Source organism: Dermacentor silvarum, chromosome 4 (genome assembly GCF_013339745.2).
Source record: "Dermacentor silvarum isolate Dsil-2018 chromosome 4, BIME_Dsil_1.4, whole genome shotgun sequence".
NCBI classification, from domain to species: Eukaryota; Metazoa; Arthropoda; class Arachnida; order Ixodida; family Ixodidae; genus Dermacentor; species Dermacentor silvarum.
Genome location: NC_051157.2, coordinates 143,217,861 through 143,239,426, shown reverse-complemented (window position 1 = coordinate 143,239,426; position 21,566 = coordinate 143,217,861). Strand labels below are relative to the sequence as shown.

General features: G+C 45.1%; 1 protein-coding gene across 2 annotated transcripts; it reads right to left on the bottom strand.

The window, feature by feature from the left end:
• Nucleotides 1-3,660: 3,660 nt before the first annotated feature.
• LOC119450703 (uncharacterized) lies at nucleotides 3,661-15,399 on the bottom strand. 2 transcript variants are annotated; one of them, XM_049666151.1, is made up of 12 exons: nucleotides 14,995-15,397; nucleotides 14,374-14,448; nucleotides 13,536-13,704; nucleotides 13,048-13,303; nucleotides 12,312-12,810; nucleotides 11,345-11,518; nucleotides 11,164-11,266; nucleotides 10,337-10,420; nucleotides 8,472-8,714; nucleotides 8,171-8,342; nucleotides 7,405-7,553; nucleotides 3,665-5,526 (listed from the first exon to the last, which is right to left on the bottom strand). In XM_049666151.1, the coding sequence occupies exons 1-12, from the start codon at nucleotides 15,280-15,282 to the stop codon at nucleotides 5,414-5,416; spliced, it is 2,325 nt and encodes a 774-aa protein (XP_049522108.1). In that variant the 5' UTR covers nucleotides 15,283-15,397; the 3' UTR covers nucleotides 3,665-5,413. The 2 variants fall into 2 exon arrangements, with proteins under 2 accessions (XP_049522109.1, XP_049522108.1); XM_049666152.1 differs by lacking the exon at nucleotides 8,171-8,342 and having other exon boundaries at nucleotides 3,661-5,526; nucleotides 14,995-15,399.
• Nucleotides 15,400-21,566: the final 6,167 nt, after the last annotated feature.

Here is a 21,566-nt window from a genome sequence, read left to right as displayed (position 1 = left end):
AACACGCGCACCCTCTCGAGTGAGGCTAGCATAGCTGGACTATTTGAAGAATTATCAGGCATTGCCTGGGGATATTATTGGCCTTAGTGAGGTTAGAAGAACTGGTGAGGCTTACACAGTGCTGACTAACGGCCATGTCCTCTGCTACAGAGGTCTTCTAGATAAGAGAGAATCCGGGGTAGGATTTCTAGTCCATAACAACATAGCGGGCAACATTGATGAATTCTACAGCATTAATGAGAGGGTAGCAGTCGTCGTAATAAAGCTGAATAGGAGGTACAAAATGAAGGTAGTACAAGCCTACGCCCCAACCTCTAGTCATGATGATGAAGAAATGGAACAGTTTTATGAAGATGTTGAATTAGCAATGAGAAAGGTGCAAACTCAGTATACTGTAGTCATGGGGGACTTCAATGAAAAAGTGGAGAAAAAGCAGGTTGGTGAGCAAGCAATTGGCAACTATGGCATCGATTCTAGGAATGAAAGAGGAGAGATGCTAGTAGAATTCCCGGAAAGAAATAGGCTCCGAATAATGAATACCTTCTTCAGGAAGTGCAGCAACAGGAAGTGGACCTGGAAAAGCCCTAATGGAGAAACAAGGAATGAAATAGATTTCACACTCTCTGCCGATCCAAGCATAGTGCAGGATGTAGAAGTGTTAGGTAAGGTAAAGTGCAGTGACCATAGGTTAATGAGGTCTAGGATTTCTCTCAATTTGAAGATAGAAATTGTGAAATTAGTCAAGAGGAAACAGGCCAACCTAGAGGCAGTAAGGGTAAAAGCAGACCAATTCAGGCTGGTGCTTGCAAACAAATATGCAGCTTTAGAACAGGAAGATGAGGACAACATAGAGGTAATGAATGAAACCGTAACTAGGTTGATCTCAGAAGCAGCAGTTGAAGTGGGAGGTAAGGCACCAAGGCAACCAGTAGGTAAGCTCTCCCAAGAAACAAAGGACCTAATAAAGAAACGACAAAAGATGAAAATGTCCAACTCAAGAGATCAGATAGAATTCGCTGAACTGTCAAAACTGATCAACAAGAAGAAAGTAACGGTTATTCGAAATTATAACATGGCAAAGATTGACGAAGCCGTAAAATATGGACGCAGCATTAAATCAGTAAGAAGAAAGCTTGGCATAGTACAATGCAAGATGTATGCACTGAAAGATAAGCATGGTAATATCATCAGCAATTTCGATGACATAGTAAAAGCAGCGGAAGAATTCTATACTGACCTGTACAGTTCCCAAAACAGCCAAGCTACTTTCATTCGAAGTAGTGAAGAACAGGATACAGAGGCTCCTTCTATAACTAGCGATGAAGTTAGAAGGGCCTTGAAAGACATGACCAGGGGAAAAGCTGCTGGTGAAGATGGAATAACAGTAGATTTAATCAAAGATGGAGGAGATATCATGCTTGAAAAGCTTGCGGCCCTTTATACGCAATGCCTCACAACTTCAAGTATACCAAAGAGCTGGAAGAACGCCAACATTATACTAATCCAATAGAAGGGAGACGTTAAAGAATTGAAGAATTATAGACCCATTAGCTTGCTTTCAGTATTGTATAAAATATTCATCAGATAATTTCCTATAGAATCAGGGCAACACTTGACTTCAGCCAACCAAGAGAACAGGCTGGCTTCAGGAAGGGATATTCTACGATGGATCATATCCATGTCATCAATCAGGTAATCGAGAAATCTGTGGAGTACAATCAACCTTTCTATATGGCTTTCATAGATTATGAAAATGCATTTGATTCAATAGAGATACCAGCAGTCATAAAGGCATTGTGTAATCAAGGAGTACAGGAGGCATACGTGAATATCTTAGCAAATATCTACAAGGATTCCACAGCTACCTTGGTTCTCCACAAGAAAAGTAGAAAGTTACCTATCAAGAAAGGGGTCAGGCAAGGAGACACAACCTCTCCAATGCTATTCACTGCATGCTTAGAAGAAGTATTCAAGCTCTTAGACTGGGAAGGTTTAGAAGTGAGGATCAACGGCGAATTTCTCAACAACCTTCGGTTTGCAGATGACATTGTCCTATTCAGCAACAATGGAGACAAATTACAGTTAATGATTGAGGACCTTAATCAAGAAAGTAAGAATTGGGTTAAAGATGAATATGCAGAAGACAAAGATAATGTTCAATAGCCTGGCAAGGAAACAAGAATTCAGGATCGCCAGTCAGCCTCTAGAGTTTGTGAAGGACTACGTTTATCTTGGTCAATTACTCACAGGGGACCCTGAGCAAGAGAAAGAAATTTCCAGAAGAATAAAATTGGGTTGGAGTGCATACGGCAGGCATTGCCAAATCCTGACTGGGAGCTTACCTCTGTCATTGAAAAGAAAAGTGTACAATCATTGCATTCTACCGGTGCTAACATATGGGGCAGAAACTTGGAGGTTAACAACGAAGCTCGAGAACAAGTTAAAGGGCCCCTAAACCACCCAGAGGTCGAAATTTAGTAGTGGTGTTGCAGTTGTGTACGAGTCTGCAACGAACACGTAGCCGCAATAATTTTTCGAAATGGTGCCGTAATAGCGGAGTTACACGCGTTTGATGATCTAAAAATGTCCCTCGCTCGTTTCTCTCTTTCCTTCGCTGCTCTCCCCGTCGGCTGGTCTCTCCTTCCCGCCGAGTGCTCCTCCAAATGTCACGTGACATACGTCATCGCCAACGCGCTACTCAAAACAAATGTCACTTCCGGTTACCGCGCTTCTCGGCTACCCGCTGTTTGTCGCGCCGGCCCGTGCTCCTGCGAAGCGTGCCGCTATGGACCCTGTGTTGCGCACTCGTCTAGAAAGGCTCGCCAATATAATGGATCCGTACGGTGACACGCCGTGCCGCAGCACCTCCGCTGGAGATGAAGAGCCGCCGTCGCGACCTTCCCCAGATCGTGGCGACGAAATGGGTTGGTACGTCCAGCTCTTTTGGACGCATAATATGCGAAGCATCTTATGCTCGGGGCTATGTCACTCCCTCCCTCCCTCCATCCATCCATCCGCCGTGCGTCCACACCCCTACTGCGCATACGCATCCTCCTCTCCTTGTCTCATCTGCTCTTCTCCCTCCTCTCGGCATTCCTCCTCTCCTCTCCGACGCTCCTCTCCTCTCCAGATTGCGCAACGAATGGCAACACCTGCGGCTCCGCGCGCAATAATGCGAAGCAGCTTAGGTTAGAGGCGCGATGGTAGGCGCCCCAGAGGCACCGGCAACAGTCACCAACGCTGCGCGCGTTCGGTGCGAACGCGGGCAGAACGCCGACGGCGTCGACAACAGTTCTGCGCGTTGCTGGTGCTGCTGCATGTCCAAGTTTATACAGCTGATAAAACTACCTTGAGTCGACCCCATGGCTGCTTCGCATACTACTCAGGGTTCCCCTACGGGAAGATGGTGTAATTTTGTTGCCCACTGGCTGTTAGCGCGTTCCGCGATAATGGCATCATCAGTGCAGGTGTGCGTGTGGTCTGTGCGTGGCGAGTACAAATGCCGAGGAGAACGTTTGCTGTAGGGAGGTGACAGAAGTCGTTGCTAAAGGAAACGAGGACTGCATTACACGGCACCCATATTTCCCCAGCATATGCCTGAATCCTGGTGTCCTCGAGGCGGCGTACTACGCTTTCCGTGAGCTCGGCATAGCAATTAGGAGAGTTACACAAGTCAGTAAAATATGCGTTCATTACAACATTACTAGGTTAGGTCACTGAAACATCTGGCTAGTGTCGTTTGTTTTGCTTGCAGAAAGTACCGCTTTGTCGCCTACCTCCTGTTTACAAAGTGGATATGGAGGCGACTTGGCAGGCGGAACCGAGTCGTGCTGCCAGCGTGTGTTGTCTCGCATTCGGCAGGAATTTCCCTCAGCGGTGTACGTCGGATTCCAGCACCCACGACTGGAAGATTGAAGCTTCGCGTATGGCATTTTCATCGCTTACAATTCGTTACCTGCGTGTACATTGCTAAATGTTTTTATGCACGTATAAGCTGCTCGAGTTCCGACTTCGTCTTTTTCAAAAACTGCAGTACATGCCTTTTACTGTATTTCAGTATGCTGTTTTTGGATATTTAACATAGCATTGCAAAGGCAGAGTGACAACCAGAAAAATCAAGATATGTCACCAGCACTTAGTAAAGGCTACCTTATGTATGTAACTGCATTTGTGTAATGTTTAGAGTGAAAATTACACAGGAAATAAAGGGATACAACATGACACAAGCACTCACTATGAAGTGAACATTTATTTTGAAAGAACGGTTAAAGAAAACAATACCATTGAATGTGCACATGTATTTCTCAAAATATTTTTTATTGGGAAAGCATAAGATATGTTACCAATGCATAAACACACAATGAGCAGCATAAGCAGGAAAATTCAATAAATATCAATGACTAATTGTTATTACTTTTCTTCTATAAAGAATGGCGCATACATGTTGCTTGAGGGCTGCCTCACCATGACAGCTGGTGCAAAACGTTGCATTCTAGTGTATGTGGTGGGCCTGACAGATTTGAGCATGGCCTCAGAAACTGCCTCTCATTTTGAGTGCAGCCATAGGATGGTAAAATGTTGTGATTTCCTGTTATTGAGGTTCTGATTCCAAAACACTAGGGCTGAAATCGAATGGCCGAAGACGTTTGCTCAAGGTGACGAGTTGAAGTCACTGTAATACTGGTAATCTGTAACAGCCAAGTTCTTCTGAGGCATTCGCCAGTGAAGGTTATGATAGTCTAAATAATGTGCCATGCCATTGCCCGCTACAACTGCTCAGTGTTTAATGGCATTTTGTTGAGAACATGGGTCATGGCTTTCACTCCTGGTCATGGGGTATGAAATCAATCTTGATCATTGCATTATGGCACCTCACAGTCTCTGCTGCTTTTGGATAAGTGTGCGAGCCTCCATTAGAACATTCTGTATAGATGATAGGAAAAAGCGAACATGTGAATACTTTAAACTATAAGTAGTATGGTACCAAATAGTCAGTGTAGGCAATGTAAAATGGAATCAACACAGTTTACGAAAACAGACTGTTAGGTTGCTACACGGGGTTCCGGCTGGGCTGACCTCTTCTCACCAAGGTGGGATGTGAAAAGTGCTTGTGGTGGTCAAGTTCCTCACTTCATTACTCGAAAACAGAGCCACTGCTGAGCTTGCTTGTTGGAATGTTGTGCTCGTTTCTTTGGGAAGTTCATAGCATGGCAGTGCAGAGCTCTGAAACTCATGAACGCAGCTCATGAAAACTGAGGCGGTTAGGTCGCTACACAGGCCAGCGGCTGGGCAAACGTCTCACCAAGATGAAATGGGACACGGATGTCAAAAGAGTTTGAGATGTTCCCTAAGGGCAGCCATCCGGAAATCTGGACCTGTGAGCAGCAATGAGCTCTTCCATAGACGGTGCCTCCTATCTATCTGTCAGGAACATGCTAGAATCGGAAGGGATCTCTTTGGAGCTTGTCTTGCGAGAAGTGGCACCTGCTCTTGCCATAACATCCACCATCAGTTTGGCGACATATCCTGGGAGTGAAGAAACTAATTATTGAGACGTGTGTAACAGCGACTGTATGCACATGGCAACAGTTCTTTTGTAAATATTGTGTGATTGCATATATGAGTTCGCACTGTTAGTGCCAGGGCTACTGTACTACACTTCATTTGAAACAGAGCAAGCAATGCTGCGTTAGCTGCAATGCAGCCGTTTTTGAGGTAGAGTGCATTACAGTATAGACCACTTATAATGTAACCGCTTATAGTGCAGGACCGGATATAGTGCGGTCTTTTGAGACTCCCGTTAATTTTTCCATAGCACTCCCTGTATACACGTATCGCTTATAGTGCAGTTGTAGGAAACGAAATACCGGTTACAGTGCGGCTGCCTGGGAGTACGGAAGTCAGCGGAGACGGTGAACGCTCCCCTCAAACAGGTGCCCCAAGGAGTGCTCGAGGAAGAAAGAGAGACGAAGTGGAGGAGAAGGGCACGTGGTGCGAACGAACAGCCAGTAAGGCTGAAACCAGAATCTTGAGTGCGAGTCGTGAAATATCACGGCGCGCATAGCGAGCGAGGGCCATGACTCTGCCATCACCAGCCAACGCTCGCTTCACGATAACGGCAGTAAACGAAATTTCAGGGAGCGGGCGGCGCCGGCACGGCACGGCGAAGGGCGCAGACGGAGACCGTGGAATGTGAGGGAGGAGGGCGGCAGGGAAGCGGATTTCGCCTCGGCAACTCCGCCACTTCGGTGGCTCCCTTCGCTCTCCCTCGTAGCTCCCTCACTTTCGACTGTCACTGTGCGCGCCCCCCGCCGTGCAGGTGCTGCCGCTCCAGCCGGCCCGGCGCCAGCTCCCCAAAGTTTCGTTATGGTTTCGTTTTCTGCCGTTATCAGTAAGCGGGCGTTTGCCGGCGTGGGCACGCAATTTCGTTGGCCGGCCTGGGACAGCGCCGCAGCTTCCTTCTGCGTCGTAGCCGCAGCGTGCAAGGTCAACACGTGACTAGAAAGTACAGGAAGCGTAAAGGAGAAAGAAGGGTTCACTGCCATTTTCTACGCGTGGCTTCGGTAGCGTGGCTCAGACGTCGGCACGTACATGTATGTTCCGGCGCAACGCAGAATCGGCAACTTGCCATTTGAGAGAGGGTGAAATTTCCGCCGCTTTTTTTTTTCTTTTTTTGTTTTGTTCGCGCGCGACATTGAGGGGTCTCGCCTAAGCTTTTACTTTATGGCGGTGCCGGAGCAATGCCGGTCGGAGGCACCGCCGCGTGATTTGGTTCCAATTAACGAGATTCGACTGTAAATTGAATGCAAACGTTCTAGCCGCATTCCTCGACTGCCGCATACGCGTGGCGGCTCGGTGCACATGTTTTGCATATGTGCGGGCCTTGAAAATTGTTCCTTTGGTTATAGTGCGGTACCGCTTATAGTGCGGATATTCGCGACTCCGGCGACTTACGTTATAAGCGGTCTACACTGTATATAGAATAAAGACATTATATACGACAGCCTGTGCATGCAAGTGTACACCAATTTGGACTTCTCGGTGCTTCCAGTGTATGACATATGAAGTTTTGATTGCAAGTGCAGGTCGGCCACTGGTCACACAAATCAGTGGCTACATTTTTTGGTGGTAAACACGTTCTTGTCACACAAGTGTAATAAATACATCATATTCTGTGATATAAATGTACACGATTTCAAGCATGTCAGCGGTAAGGGAAGTCTGTAGCCCTTAGTGTTACCTCCTACGTACTGAACGAAGTCCTGTTGTGCATGCTGTTTTCAAGTATGTTAACAACTGCTGCAAGGTTACAGCTAACTGCTAAGTCGTGTGTCCTGCTTTTTTTATGTCTTTACGTGCCTGATGATAAAAAATGCCTGGAGCTAAATAATAGGTGTTGCTTACCAAATGTTGGTGCCGCCTTGACTTTGCGGGCTGTAAAGTGCCCCTTCCTGGACTTGCTGAGCCTCTTCTTCCAGCGCGTCTGCCCAATTCGGTCCTGAGCTCGATCCCTTGAAGCATTCTCGTTGAAATGTAACACAGCGAGCTGAGTCCTGTGGGAAAAAAGTAACATTTGTTAAATCATTGTGAACATGAAAATGAAATGGTAATCACCCTGAACAGAAATCTGTCTGCCGGGAAACAGTATATCGTAAAAGACGACTCTCCAGGCAAAATTTCTTTTAAAGAAAAACTAGCCCGCCAAGTCGAGTTCAATTCAATCTGCTCTTCAGGGGTGACTCACTAGCAACTTCGGAAAAACACATGTGCACAACGACTTGGTACATGGCACCTTCTTATTTAACGACTGCCTCTCTGACAAGTGTTTTAGTATCATTGTTTATTACTCAGAAAATCTGGCTGACCACACGCATTCACACAAATATGCCTTTCACTGTTATGAATAACACACCTCTGCTTGCAATGCCCGAGTGAAGGCCTCCACAACACTGTCAAGACGAGGCACCTTATTGCCTTGCTGCACATCCACTGAGCAACATAACATTGTCATATCATTCTGTCACTTCAGTGAAATTGCAGTGATGCACTGGTGAGAACACATTCATAAGTGTGATGCCTACTGAGAAAATATTTTTACAGACCAGTTTTCTTCTGCAGAAAAGCATGCATGACTAGCCGTGACTTGCATAACATTTAAATTAAAACACACCTTGCTTTCCTACCAGGTCCTGAATATGCAATTGACTTGGGAGCAAAGCGGATCAGCAGGCTATTAAAGGACTCCAACGAGAATGTCTGGACCATAGGAGACAGCTGGCGGAGATCACTCAGAAGGCGAGGGTTCTCCAGAATAGCCCGCAGTTTAGTGAAGGCAGTAGATCCTGTTGGAAATAAAGATTCCGTAACTTTTGTTCAAGTTGGCTTAGAAGTGAATCGCAATCCTGTAACACCTGGTGAAGGGTGAATTTAGAAAGCTACGAATAGCACAGATTGCTATGAATCCGAATTACCTCTTGTCATCCATTTCTTGTTGCGAAGAGGCCCATGCACGCAGTCTGTGAAGGGTCCTTCATGACCGTTGTGCTGGTTACATATGTGATTCAGCACGCTTCGCCACATGCTCACAATGAGGTCCCCGTCACCATGACTTGCTGCAGCCACGAAGTACAAGTGGTTTATTATACTCCTACTCCACAGAAGTATGGAGCCACAGTTGCGGTGCTTGCTTGCAATGCTCAGCTTCTTATTTATACCTGCATAGAACAATAACATAACTCAATTTCTATAAAACCAGAACAAAATCAAATAGCCTTTGACATAGAAATTTACCTTTATTTAGTTACCTGTTCAACAATGGTTTCCATAAACTGATAAGCAATAGTGGATGTCTTGTAGGCGATGCTCACTCATTTTGTTTCTTTTGTGTTGCATGTGGCGATCACAATGACTCTGTGAAAATTGATCTACGAGCTTAAACTAGGTCTTATTTTTTATTTTATTCAGTTACAAAACAAGCTTCGCCACATATTGCGCCTAATGAAAACGTAGGTTCGGAGACCTCAAAGCAGCACAAATTGTTCACGAGACTTTGTTGGGGGATTTACTCTAGAGAACTTTCTAAACATTTGTGTCAGCTAAGCAAAGCCATAATTCTTCCATGCCATCAAAAAACTGGAGTTTTGCACTCATGCAAATAAATGACACTAAAGGCATAAGGTACAATGATGAGGGAAATGCACCACTTTTAAAAAATGCAGAGCAACCAACTCAGTTGAAATTCCCAAAATACGTTTGCCAGAAAATTCGCTGCAAGTCGTGTGGTTTGGGCAGATGAGCAGATCCATTGCTCCCTCCAGCCAGTAGTATACAATAGAGGGGCTTTCATGGTCCATTCTACAATGGTGTATCTCGGCACCCATATTCAAAATGCAATTCGTTTTTACGCGTGAACAGGTGTTTTTGCTCGTTTTCCTCAATAGCCTACTACTAAGCAGTGGTGCACTGCTGAATTTCGTAACCCTGTACAAAACATGTGCCTTTGCATGTACATTTACGTTCACCTGGCAGAGTAACAATATTGTTATTGCACAGTACCTCACATATTTTTTTAAAGAACCAATTTTCTATTTCATTTTTGCCTATTTCTTCATTGTTCTTAAGAAATAAAGGAACAGCATAATTATAGGCCATTTATTTCTTATCTTTTCATTTATGAGTAAGTCCAAAATTTTTAATTTTGTGCACTCACATAATATAAATGCGAAATGGCACATTTTAATATTCAGCATTTTCTCATCCCAATGTAGCTTTCACATTGAACTGACACACTTTTCAGCCGAACACAATGTGTGAACTGTTATTATCTTTATTTTCTGGTGCTGCTCACATTAATAGGGCGAACATTCCAAGCCAGCATTTTTAACACGAAATAGCTCTTGGATTAGTGTGCATTCATAGATATCTTATTCAGCATTACAAGGTGGCTAGCCCAACTATTGTCTTTGAGTCATCCCATTCCTCTACTGATGCACTTTTCATTTCGAACACACTTAATACATAGGCGTGTAATTGCTCAAACTAAGGCGAATTAAGGCGGCCACAATAATTGCAAGACATACTGTACAGAAATGCTGCAAAATAATTTTGACCACTCTGATAATTGTAGCTGCAAGAACAGAGGTGTGGCAAGCATCTTTACACTCATACAGGGCTTGGAAGAAGTAGGTCTATCCACTGCCTTGCATTACTGTCTGAACAGTACACTTACCCATCACTTAGGGTATTATAATGTAATTCTTAATGTTCAGAATATCGAATGGAATTAGGTTCATTCCATGTGACACGTCAGAAGGCAAGCACGTGTTTTTATACATACCCTTGGCGATGTGCCAGACATCAAAGTAATGCTTCATGCCTGGCCTCTCCTTTTGACAGTAGCTCCTGATGGCAGGGTGTCGGTCTACAAGGAACAGTGACAGGTACAGTGTGAGCATATAAATTGAAGGCAAACTACAAAGTTCATCTGCAGCCCCCCACACTGAAAACTATCTGCTCTTCAATTTTCATACCCCATTTTATACGGAAGCAAGTAATGCAACCAAGCCTCGACAGAGGTCTCTCACTCACAATCACAACAAAAATTAGTGCATCACATGGGAACGGCGCATGTAGGTATGCATAATGTAACTTAAAAAAAAAATTTAAAATTAAAATTAAAATTAAAAAATTTAAAATTAAAATTAACTCATGGTTTTCTCACATATATTGAAATACTTATTCCTGGAGGGCGTCACTCGTCTGAAACAATTCATTACTAAATGGAGTGGCATGAATCTGTGGCTGCTGCACAGTCCACTTGTGCTCATTACTAAAACATAATACAATGCATAGGATAGGAATAGAAACATGACTGCACTCATTTCATGTGACGTGAAGTTATGTTCATGAACTGTAGATGTAATATTAGTATTTAATCCAAAATTTTGTTTTAGTGCAAAATGCTCGATTGACACTTCTATAATCGCTCTACTTGCTTAGCCTCCGCACTGCCGTCTGCGAAGTATGAAATGAGTGTAATAATCACCAGGCCAAGCATCACTGGCTGCATTGCACTTGCACATAAACTTCTGTATGGTGCCATACATGTAGGCATGGAAGCTGTTGAGAGCATAAATAAAGCAGTTAAAGGCCTCCATTTGTTACCTGTAGTGATGGAATTTATGCCGACACCTTGCTTGTCAAGCTTCTGCAGGCTCCTGGCAAGCCCCTCCTTCTCCATAGCATTGCTGCTCGAAACAGCAGCTGACTGCGTGGGGATACGTACATGTCATCATCAGCCTCTAGCAACAACTTGCTTCATTTTATAGAGTTTGAATTTGCACACCTCATGAACCTGAATTTGTTGGCAATCCAAGATGCGCTTCACTTGGGTACAGTAAAGTACATATGTTCCGTATTTCGCACTGTGTCCCGGTGAGTCACAGCGGCCACCCCCAGCCAGGTCCACATCCACGCCAGCCACTCTGCTTAGCAGCTGGGCCTGCTGTTCTTTGTACAGCTACACAGAAGAATGCAACACACTGTTGTAACACCAGCTTTGGCAAGGGCAAAATAATGTCGATACTACTCTGTTACAGAGTTGCAACCCTGCCAGTACACAATTCATCCAAACAGCCATTCATCTGGACGTGCCACGTAAACATATGTGAGATTTGGTTACTACAATGTACTGTTTTCTAAAGTTTGAGTATTATAAAGCAAATATAGGTGCATAATCCTAGATGAAAAAAAAAAATTGTTCAATGAAGGCACAAGTCCCTACTTCCTTGCACAATGAGTAAGACTAATTTCTAGGACAGTTGCATTATTAGGCACTTGTCACAAATTCCTCAACAGGCCACTGTCTTTTTGACAAATCTATATCTAATTTCACGAAGTACTGAAGACACATTAATCCTTCTTACATTACAAGCAAAATTGTTGATACCATGGAATGAGTAGCCGTAGTCTCACTATCAGCATTACATTTTACCATGCAGTACAATGGTCTATGTTCATGTATTCATTGAATGTGGTCTGCCTGTTTACATTGTAGTTTAGCACAGTTTATTAGAAAAATAATTCCAAGGTTCCTATAATGCAAATGTGTCTGCTGGATAGGGCTGCACTTTAATTTAGTTATTTGTGGCTGGGCAATGATTAACATGCATGCTTAGAAACTGCACTTTACCCTACCTCGGTGTACACTGATTTGATGCAGCAAACTTCCTATTCTTGTTGATTACCTGAGCTACTAGATTGAAAAATCAGGTTATCTAACATAGTGTATCAAAGATAATAACATTGCTTGCCTTTTCTACAGCTGGCACCATATAGAAAGCCTGATATTTAAAGAAAGTTGTCTCACTGATGGCCTGCACATTGATAGACTGGAGGAGCCGCAATGTTTGGGACACTGTGCAGCCTGAAAACAGCAGTGCCGCAGCCATTAAAACATTTCCCGCTGGTTTGTCTCCAATCAGTGGCTGGCTCTTCCATGAAGTGACATGCCTACAGTTGTCACAGCTGCTCCTGACTGTGACCATTGAGCCAACAACAGAAAATGTGCTGGTATATTTCTTGTGGCAGAAACTGCACGCCACAGGAAGGAGCTGTCGCAAACAGCTCTCAAAAACCACGAACTTTCGCTCCTCACGAAAGGTTGTGACTAGGTCTTGGTTTTCACTTGTATGCGCTGTTGCAGTTCGTGGCTCTATATGGCTGTCGAAGGCCAGGGGCGGCAGTACTGAAGCTTCAGCTGTTGGGCCCTCGCTGTTGGCAGACGCCAATTCAACTGGCTCCATACATCCACTGCACATAGCAAAAAGTCACACTTGTTATAACGATGATCAGATAAATATATTATACGGAATGCTCTTGTATTCACTGTGCACAAGCTTTCCCATTCTCAACACCGCAGGCTACAGCATTTTTACGTCCAAAGAAGAAGAACCATGCACTGTCGCATTCCACTCGCTATGTTGTGTGATCTGCTACATAAAAAATTGCAGTCATAGAACACAAACGCAACATTTCATTATAGTTTACCTTGCAAACGTGTCTTCGAAGGATTCAAGAGTTGGTTTGTAGGTTTCATCGCCAGCAGCTTCTCGAATCTCGCATTCCACCTCTTCCATATATGGTATGGGTGTCGAGCAGCGGGCATTCTCAAAGAAGTCTGTCGGCGCAGGAGAAGCAGGTACATCTGCATGCTCTGGTGTTCTTGCCAGGATGACGTCGACAGAACTAGCATTCTGCGTGCCTTTAGACACCAGCAGACGTGCAGCGAAGTCTGCCTGCATGGCTGTTTGATTTCCCTACATTACTTCGCTATCGCAAACATAACTTGTTTTTCATAAGACTTTATAAAGCACACAGTAATATAAATGACTGCTGCCAATTGTAGCTGCTTTCCTTATTGTAACCCTCTTTCTGAAGTCCTAGTCACTACGTAGAAACAAACACTTCACATGAACAAGGAAAGGGAATCTTATAGTACTCATTATGTTGCTGTGACAAAGTGAAATCATGCTTACCAACACTCTTCTGAAGATGCCGTGACGTCTGCACACTTATTGTGCATTGTTCTGGCACTGTTTGCGTTCCCACAGAATGCAGTACACGAGGGCTGTGGTCAGCTGCCACCTCAGTCTGCGTTCCCACAGTAGACTCAGCCTGACTGTATCTGCATTCACACGGCACAGCCTGCAAACAATGTACTCTTATGAGGCATGACTAATTCATCGCTAGTGTCGATACTGCAGTATGAATTAGATTGAATAAGGGAAACAACGGCCTTCACCATATGTTACAGAAATGATGCAGGAAATGAACTTTGTTTCTTGGTGAAATAAACTATAATTAAATGAGCATTATCTCCCTACAGTTCATTATATAAACTGTTCATTTCTGGTAATATTTGCTTGAAGCCATATTTGTCTGCTGTAACCACGAAAATTTATTGTAACTGGTGCATAACACTTCGAAAACTATGAATAATAATGAAAACACGTGACAAAAATAACAGAGAAGAAAGAGTCAATGTCAGCTCTTATGAAACATTGTGCGTGTGTGTGTATACAGGGCGGGGAGAATGTGGCAAACTAAATCTAGAATGCTGCATGCACTGTATAACAATAAACAAAGTTTAATTGCTTGTGCCACTCATTTTCAGAAAGAGTCAATGTCAGCTCTTATGAAACATTGTGCGTGTGTGTGTATACAGGGCGGGGAGAATGTGGCAAACTAAATCTAGAATGCTGCATGCACTGTATAACAATAAACAAAGTTTAATTGCTTGTGCCACTCATTTTCAAAGAACTCATGGAACTAATTGTTTAAACCTGAAAACAATACTCAAATCACGATACTCACTGGCTGTGAATGCTGCAATGCCTCAATAGTGCTGGCACCCAACGCTGCAGCTGGAGTTGGCTTGGTCTGTGATGTCTGGAGTCACAAATGAGTAAGGCATACAAATGAGATCTAGGACATGCTGCACACTTCTCTATAGTGTCGAGTACACGTTTTTATTTATCACCACGAATATCACGCTGCCACGATAGCCCTACGCAACAATCCTCAGCAGCTGACATAAAATGGGTTTATGATATGACAACAGAGTGCAATGTATCATTCGGACTTTTGCTGTACTCTTATTACTCTTATTTCACTTTTCTTTCGAGTTTAGTGACGGCTATTCGGCCGCGCGAATGCTGATGAAGGGGGAAAAATGTGCTAAAAGCGTTTCGCAACATGACACCACGTAGCTCAGCGCCGATGCACCACTGTTTAAACAGAACATCGATATACTTTCTGGCAAGGTACTTTTTTGTTTACTTGCTGCACAGCGCGACGTAAAATCTAACATGTGATCGCATGGTTCGTGGACATACGGTGCAACACGAACAGTGGCGTGAAGAGAAAGTACCGATTACTCGGCCACTCCTCAAACATGACATCACACTACACGGAGGAGCGTTTATAAAAACGTACCGGCCTTCTTGGAAGGAAGAGAGTTGGCAGCGCATTTGGTCTCAGGCGGGGTGTCAGACCGCAGCCCCACTCCTGCAGCAGGCGTGGGTTGTGATGGTAGTCTTCGGCACGGAAGTGGCGCCCACAAACACGTAAATCGCCGTTGCGCTTTGATTCTGCCGAAACGCCAATGCGCACAAGCCAGGCATTGCGCAGGGCTTCATCATGAGGCAGCCGGTGTCGCGTCGTTTCGTTTTCCCAGTCGGCACTTTTGCAGCCAAGCACCGCACACGGGTATCTTTTAGCCATCGCGAACACTGTCACACTCTGTTCGTGCAGCTAATCAGTGTGTTGGAACGCGAGCGATTTGGCACTTGCGTTGCGGGCTATAATTACCGATTCGCAAGTGCGCACAAACGAGCAACACGACGAGAACCTACGACTTCCGGTTAGTCTGCTAGTCGTAGGTTCTTGACCAATGGACATGGTTTCCGCAGTTGACATCACCAGATTCTCCCTGCTGACATCGTGACGACCGCTGGGGATACCGGAAAGGCGAGGGGAGGAGCACGTGGGAGGAGGACGGCATTGTTTTTTTTTTTTTTTTTTTTTTTTTTTTTTTTTTTTTTTGTGGCGCTCCCGCGGCGCGTAGCGCGGTTCTTTATTCTATGGTAGCGCTGCAGCGTTTGGCATCGTTGATCGTGACTGCATTCTGAACTCGATGCGCGTGTTTACTTGAAATGTTCAAAAAATATCTGAGGTGGTTTAGGGGCCCTTTAAGGACCGCACAAATAGCGATGGAACGAAAAATATTAGGACTAACGTTAAGAGACAGGAAGAGAGCGGTGTGGATCAGAACAAACGGGGATAGCCGATATTCTAGTTGACATTAAGCGGAAGTAGGATTAGTAGGATGGATAACCACCACTGATAACCATTATGGATACGCATTAGTAGGATGGATAACCGGTGGACCATTAGGGTTACAGAATGGATACCAAGAGAAGGGAAGCGCAGTCGAGGTCGGCAGAAAACCAGATGGGATGATGAAGTTAGGAAATTTGCAGGCGCAAGTTGGAATACGCTAGCGCAAGACGGGGTAATTGGAGATCGCAGGGAGAGACCTTCGTCCTGCAGTGGACATAAAATATAGGCTGATGATGAATAAAGTCCCAGAAGGTGGAGCCAAGGTCGATGGAGCCCGACGGCAGGGACGAACGGCAGGGAGCACATCGTCACGTGTCAGTGGCGCACGGCGGGTGGAGAACCAGCTAGCGCGAACTGGAGGACGACAATCGCAGGCGGGAGGCAAACGTGTAGAGCGAAGGGTCCTAGTGGTGGGGGACTCCAACGTAGCTAGGGTTAAGAAGGGCGTCCTTACAACAGTAAAGGCAGACGGGCGGGTGAGGGTGGAGGCCCAGTCAGGGAAGTGCATGGTTGACGCAATGGCAAAAGCTCAGAAGGTGGTATCGGACAACCTCGAGCATGAACATCTGGTCGTTATCCATGCAGATCTCAACGATGTGCTGAAGGGAAGGAGCCAGAACCCAAATGGACAGTTAGAGGTTGGGTTGCGTAAACTCAGAGAAACCTCTGCGAATGTGCATGTGACCATATGCACAATCCCACATGTCCGGGGCCAGGCTAGCGGGATGGAATGGAGGGTGCTTGAGGCTAACCGGGTCATTAGGGGTCTGAGCAGACCACTTGGGTACGGCATAATGGAGGTAAACCAGGAAGTGTACGAGTCTGGCTCCCACCCTTTTGCACAGGATGGCATTCACTACAGTGGTGCCACGGGCGGGAGCGTAGGTAGTAGGATAGGGCGCCAAGCTACGGCTTTTTTGGGGGGACCCAGAGCCCTAAGACCACCAGTGTAGACGAAGACGGACCCAGAGAGGCTCCAAGATTCAAGAAACGTAGAATCGGTAGAAGAAATAGACGTAAGCACCAGGGGCAAGGTCATTCTGACATAGGGTACATTAACATGCAAGGTGGCAGGAATAGGCTGAAGTGGGAGGAGATAGACGAGCAACTAAGGCAAGAAAAGCTGATGGTATACGGGTTTGTGGAGACACATCTTAGGGACATGGAGCAACCTCCCTGTAATCCTGACTATGCATGGGAATATTGCAATAGAACAGAGGGCAGCAGAAAAGGGGGTGGAATTGGTGCATTCATTCATAAAAGTATGAACTGGCAAAGGGTCAAACAGGAATGCAAGGAGCATTTATGGCTAAAAGAGAAAGTTGCAGGAGAGCAGACACTCCTTGGCTTTGTATACCTGTGGACAGGAGCAAATGCCAAAGAGGAAAACAAAAAAATGCTGGAATGCATATCAAGTGACATTAATGAGCTAGGAGAAGGGTGCGAGATTATTATACTAGGAGATATGAAAGCACACATAGAAGACATGGACGGGTACACAGACTCAACAGGCAACATGATGCTGGATATGTGTGAAATGCATGACTTAGTTGTATGCAACAGTACTGAGAAGTGTGAAGGGCACATAACATGGGAGGTAGGGAGCCTGCAGTCGACGATAGATTATGCACTAATGTCACATAGGATGCACGGTAGGCTAAATGTAATGAGCATAGATGAATATGGCTCCAGAAGTCTAGGTAGTGATCACAAACGTATTAAGGTGAGTTTTAGAAGGGAAATGAAAGTAGGTAGGAGGCAAGATGAACAACCAGGTGGGATATTTTACTCGGAAAAGCAGCTTGAAATAGCAACCCAGCAAATTGAGGAAGTAATTTCAGAGGATACAAAAACAGAATGGACATATGCAAATTTAACAGGACTATTTGAGCTAGAGCTTAGTAAGGTACGAGTCAGGACAAAAGGGAACAGAAGACGTAAACCCAAGAGCTGGTGGGATGAGGAGGTTAAGAAGGCCATAGAGAAACGTCAGGAAGCATCCAGGGAACACAGATAATCAAAGCAGAGGGGTGAACCAGAAGCTGATGTAGGCAGAAAATGGAATAACTTTTTAAACTGTAGAAGGGAAGCATCCAATTTGATCAATGAGAAGATCAGAAGAAAGGGAAGCCCATGGTTGTCAGAAGTAAACAAAAAGGATAGAAAAGCAGCGAAGAAATTTTGGAAACATCTCAACTCCTTGAGTAATAAGACTAGCCTAGAGCAGAGGTTTATAGTTACAGCTCAAGGTGTTCGACTAGAGGGAGATGAGGCAATGGAACATATAAGAACAATGATGACAGAAAAATTTAAAGAACGAAACATAGCATGTGCTCAATCAGGTGAGGATGGACTAGTCAGTGCAGTGGCTCCACTGGCACAAAGCGAGTGGGAAAGGGCAGAGAAGAGGGTTCCTAGTAGCACGTCGACAGGTCCTGATGGCATCCCAATTATGTTGATAAAGACATTGGGCCCAAAATCTAATAAAGCATTAAGAGAGGCAGTGAGCAAAATGATAATGGACGGTAAAGCCCCCGACGGGTGGAGACTGAGCAGGATGAGCATGATATATAAGGGAAAGGGGGACAAAGCCGACATAAACAACTACCGTCCCATAACAGTGACGTCAGTGGTTTACAGGGTGGTGATGCAGATTATAAAGGACAGACTGCAGGCATGGGTGGAGAGCAAGGAGGTGCTGGGGGAACTACAAAATGGGTTCCGAAAACAAAGAAGGTTAGAAGATAATCTGTTCTCATTGACACAGTGTATTGAAATAGCAGAAAAGGAACACAGGCCCCTATGGCTTGCCTTTCTGGATATCAAGGGAGCCTATGACAGTGTAATCCAAAAGGATTTGTGGGACATACTGGGCACTCTAGAGGTGGCAGATGGAGTAAGAAATCTTTTAAAAGATATCTATAAAAGTAACAAGGTGCTTATAAAATGGGAAAACAAGGTATCTGGGCCTATAGAGATACAGCAGGGGCTTAGGCAGGGGTGCCCTCTGTCACCTCTGCTGTATTTACAAGGATTAGAGAAAACATTAGAGAGGAGCGGACTTGGCTTCAACCTTTCCTATTTAAAGCAAGGAGAATGGATTAAACAGTCATTACCAGGACTGATGTATGCGGATGACATTGTACTTATGGCTGACAGCAAGGAAGACTTGCAGAGATTAATGGACATCTGTGGTAAAGAGGGAGATAGCTTAGGTTTGAAGTTTAGTAAAGAAAAATCGGCAGTCATGACTTTTAATGATAATCAGGGCAGCGAGCATAGGATACAGGAGGTTACGCTGGAGGTGATGGATAAGTACAAATATCTTGTAATGTGGATAAACAATGGGGCTGAGTACCTAACGGAACATGAAAAATATGTGACGGCTAAAGGTAGCAGAAGTGCAGCTGTGATGAAAAATAGGGCACTGTGGAATTACAATAGGTACGAAGTGGTGAGAGGGATTTGGAAAGGGGTGATGGTCCCTAGGTTTGACTTACGGCAATGCGGTCCTGTGCATGAGATCAGAGGTTCGAGCAAGGTTGGAAGTTAAGCAGCGAGGGGTAGGTAGACTGGCTCTGGGAGCACATGGAAATACACCAAATCAGGGGGTACAGGGTGACATGGGATGGACGTCATTCGAGGACAGGGAAGCCAGCAGCAAGATAGAATTTGAGGAGCGATTGAGAGAAATGGCAGAAAAGCGGTGGGCAAGGAGAGTTTTCAGTTATTTGTACATGATGAATGTTGATACAAAATGGAGGAAGCTGACCAGAAAACTGTCAATCAAATATTTGGACTGCAGGAGGGGTGCAAACCAGGAAACAGCGGTTAAGAAAAAGGTTAAGGAAACAGAGAGGGGTCTGTGGAAAACAGGGATGCAGACGAAATCAGCACTGGGAACATACCGAACTTTCAAGCAAGAAATTGCCAAAGAAAATATCTAATCGGCAACCAACATTGCGGTTTGTGCCAGTCGAGATGGCGGCAACTTTGTTTACGGCCACCATGGTTGCCGCATCGCACGTGATGTTCATGCTCGAAACATCTCGCGGCGTCCGAAATTTCGTTTATTGCCGTCATACATCGATGATAGGGTAGGTGGCGGTGCCGCAACAATCAGGCGCTGTTTCGAAAGATCAGGCATCTGAAAAAGCGGTCGGCGACTGTATTTGACATATTAAGTGCAAACAAACATTTTCTTTGCTATAAACAGATGCCGTATGTGTCAGATCCCGCATTTCCGATTTTATTAGTAGAATACTCAATCGAAATAAAGCAGCCCTATTTTATATTTTGTTATATCTGATAATTCATTTTGACGAGATGCTACTGCATACATTAATAAAACTTGTTGGGCTAGTTGGGACATGAAACGAAAAAGACGCAAAACAACAGGGAAAATACAAGCGAAAGGAAAAAGGGCGTCACTCGCACTAAATTTATCAGAAAACAGCGTAATATCTGTAAGCCACACACGCGCAGCAAGGTTCCGCGCACCATACCAACCTGGACCGGTCAATATCAAGGCTCGTGCTAGTTTAAAATTATCTAAAAAATTCAAACTCAGCAACGCGCAGTACCACAGACATATCGATAATGTATACAGTACTATTTTTTTTAATATGCATCCAACATTTATTGTGCCAGCACTTCGTTGCTTCTGCCAAGAATGCTGATACTGGTAAACCTTACCTCACATATACAGGATTTGCAGTGCACAGGTAAATGCGCCGAAAAGGTATTCTTAATGAAAATTTCGCGCTCTCGCTCTGACGTTAACACATGGCCTTTTTGGCTGATGTATAAACCCTGCCGCAGCTGAGCGGAATTTCATAGACCAATCTCACTGCACAGTTGACGCAGGGCCTTGCATGCCTCTTACCATATATGTATATATATATGTGAGGCTTGTGCGCTTTTGAAATCCGCGGGTACAGGCCCGACAACTTCCTTGGTGCAGAGACCAAAGGTGCATGCCTTGTACATATATTAGCCAAGGTACGTAAGGTATGTAATTATTGGCCTTTTATCCATCAACTGCCGTTCATTCCTTTTTCCTTTCAGTTTCTGAAGGAGGGTTTCAGTATTGCAGCAACGACGGATATGCGAGTACCCAGCTGAGTAAAGCCGACTGGTTGACCTGACTGTCAAAGCTATCCGCCATCCTGTGAGGGCAAGATCTCTCCAGCGCACCTTCCAAACACATAGAAACAATACCCCTCTTAACTACTTTTAACAGCGGAACTACAGTGTACTAGAAGAGTTATTCTAGTACACTGTAAGCGGAACTGTTCTTAGTCGACCCTTTGCATGCCGTCTGTCCGGCGTCATGCAGTTCACGTGACCAGGAGAGGATGAGAGCTGTGCCGGGGAGGGCAGCTGTCACGTGACCAGCAGAGGAGGAGAGGCGCTGGGGGAGAAGGCGACCAATGAGAAGCCGCGCTGGGCGCAAGGAGGAGAGGCGATAAGAGAAGGTGTTTCCGCGCGGCGCACCCTTTCGGATAACGCGCAGAGCTGCTGCCGACGCCGTCCGCGTTTCCCCGCGTTCGCACCGGACGTGCGCGGTGTCCGTCACTGCAGCCGATGCCTCTGGCGACGGCTCGGCAGGTTTCGACCAGAGAACTGGAGACGCGTCGAGTAGCGTCGGAAGTCGTTGCCTCTTC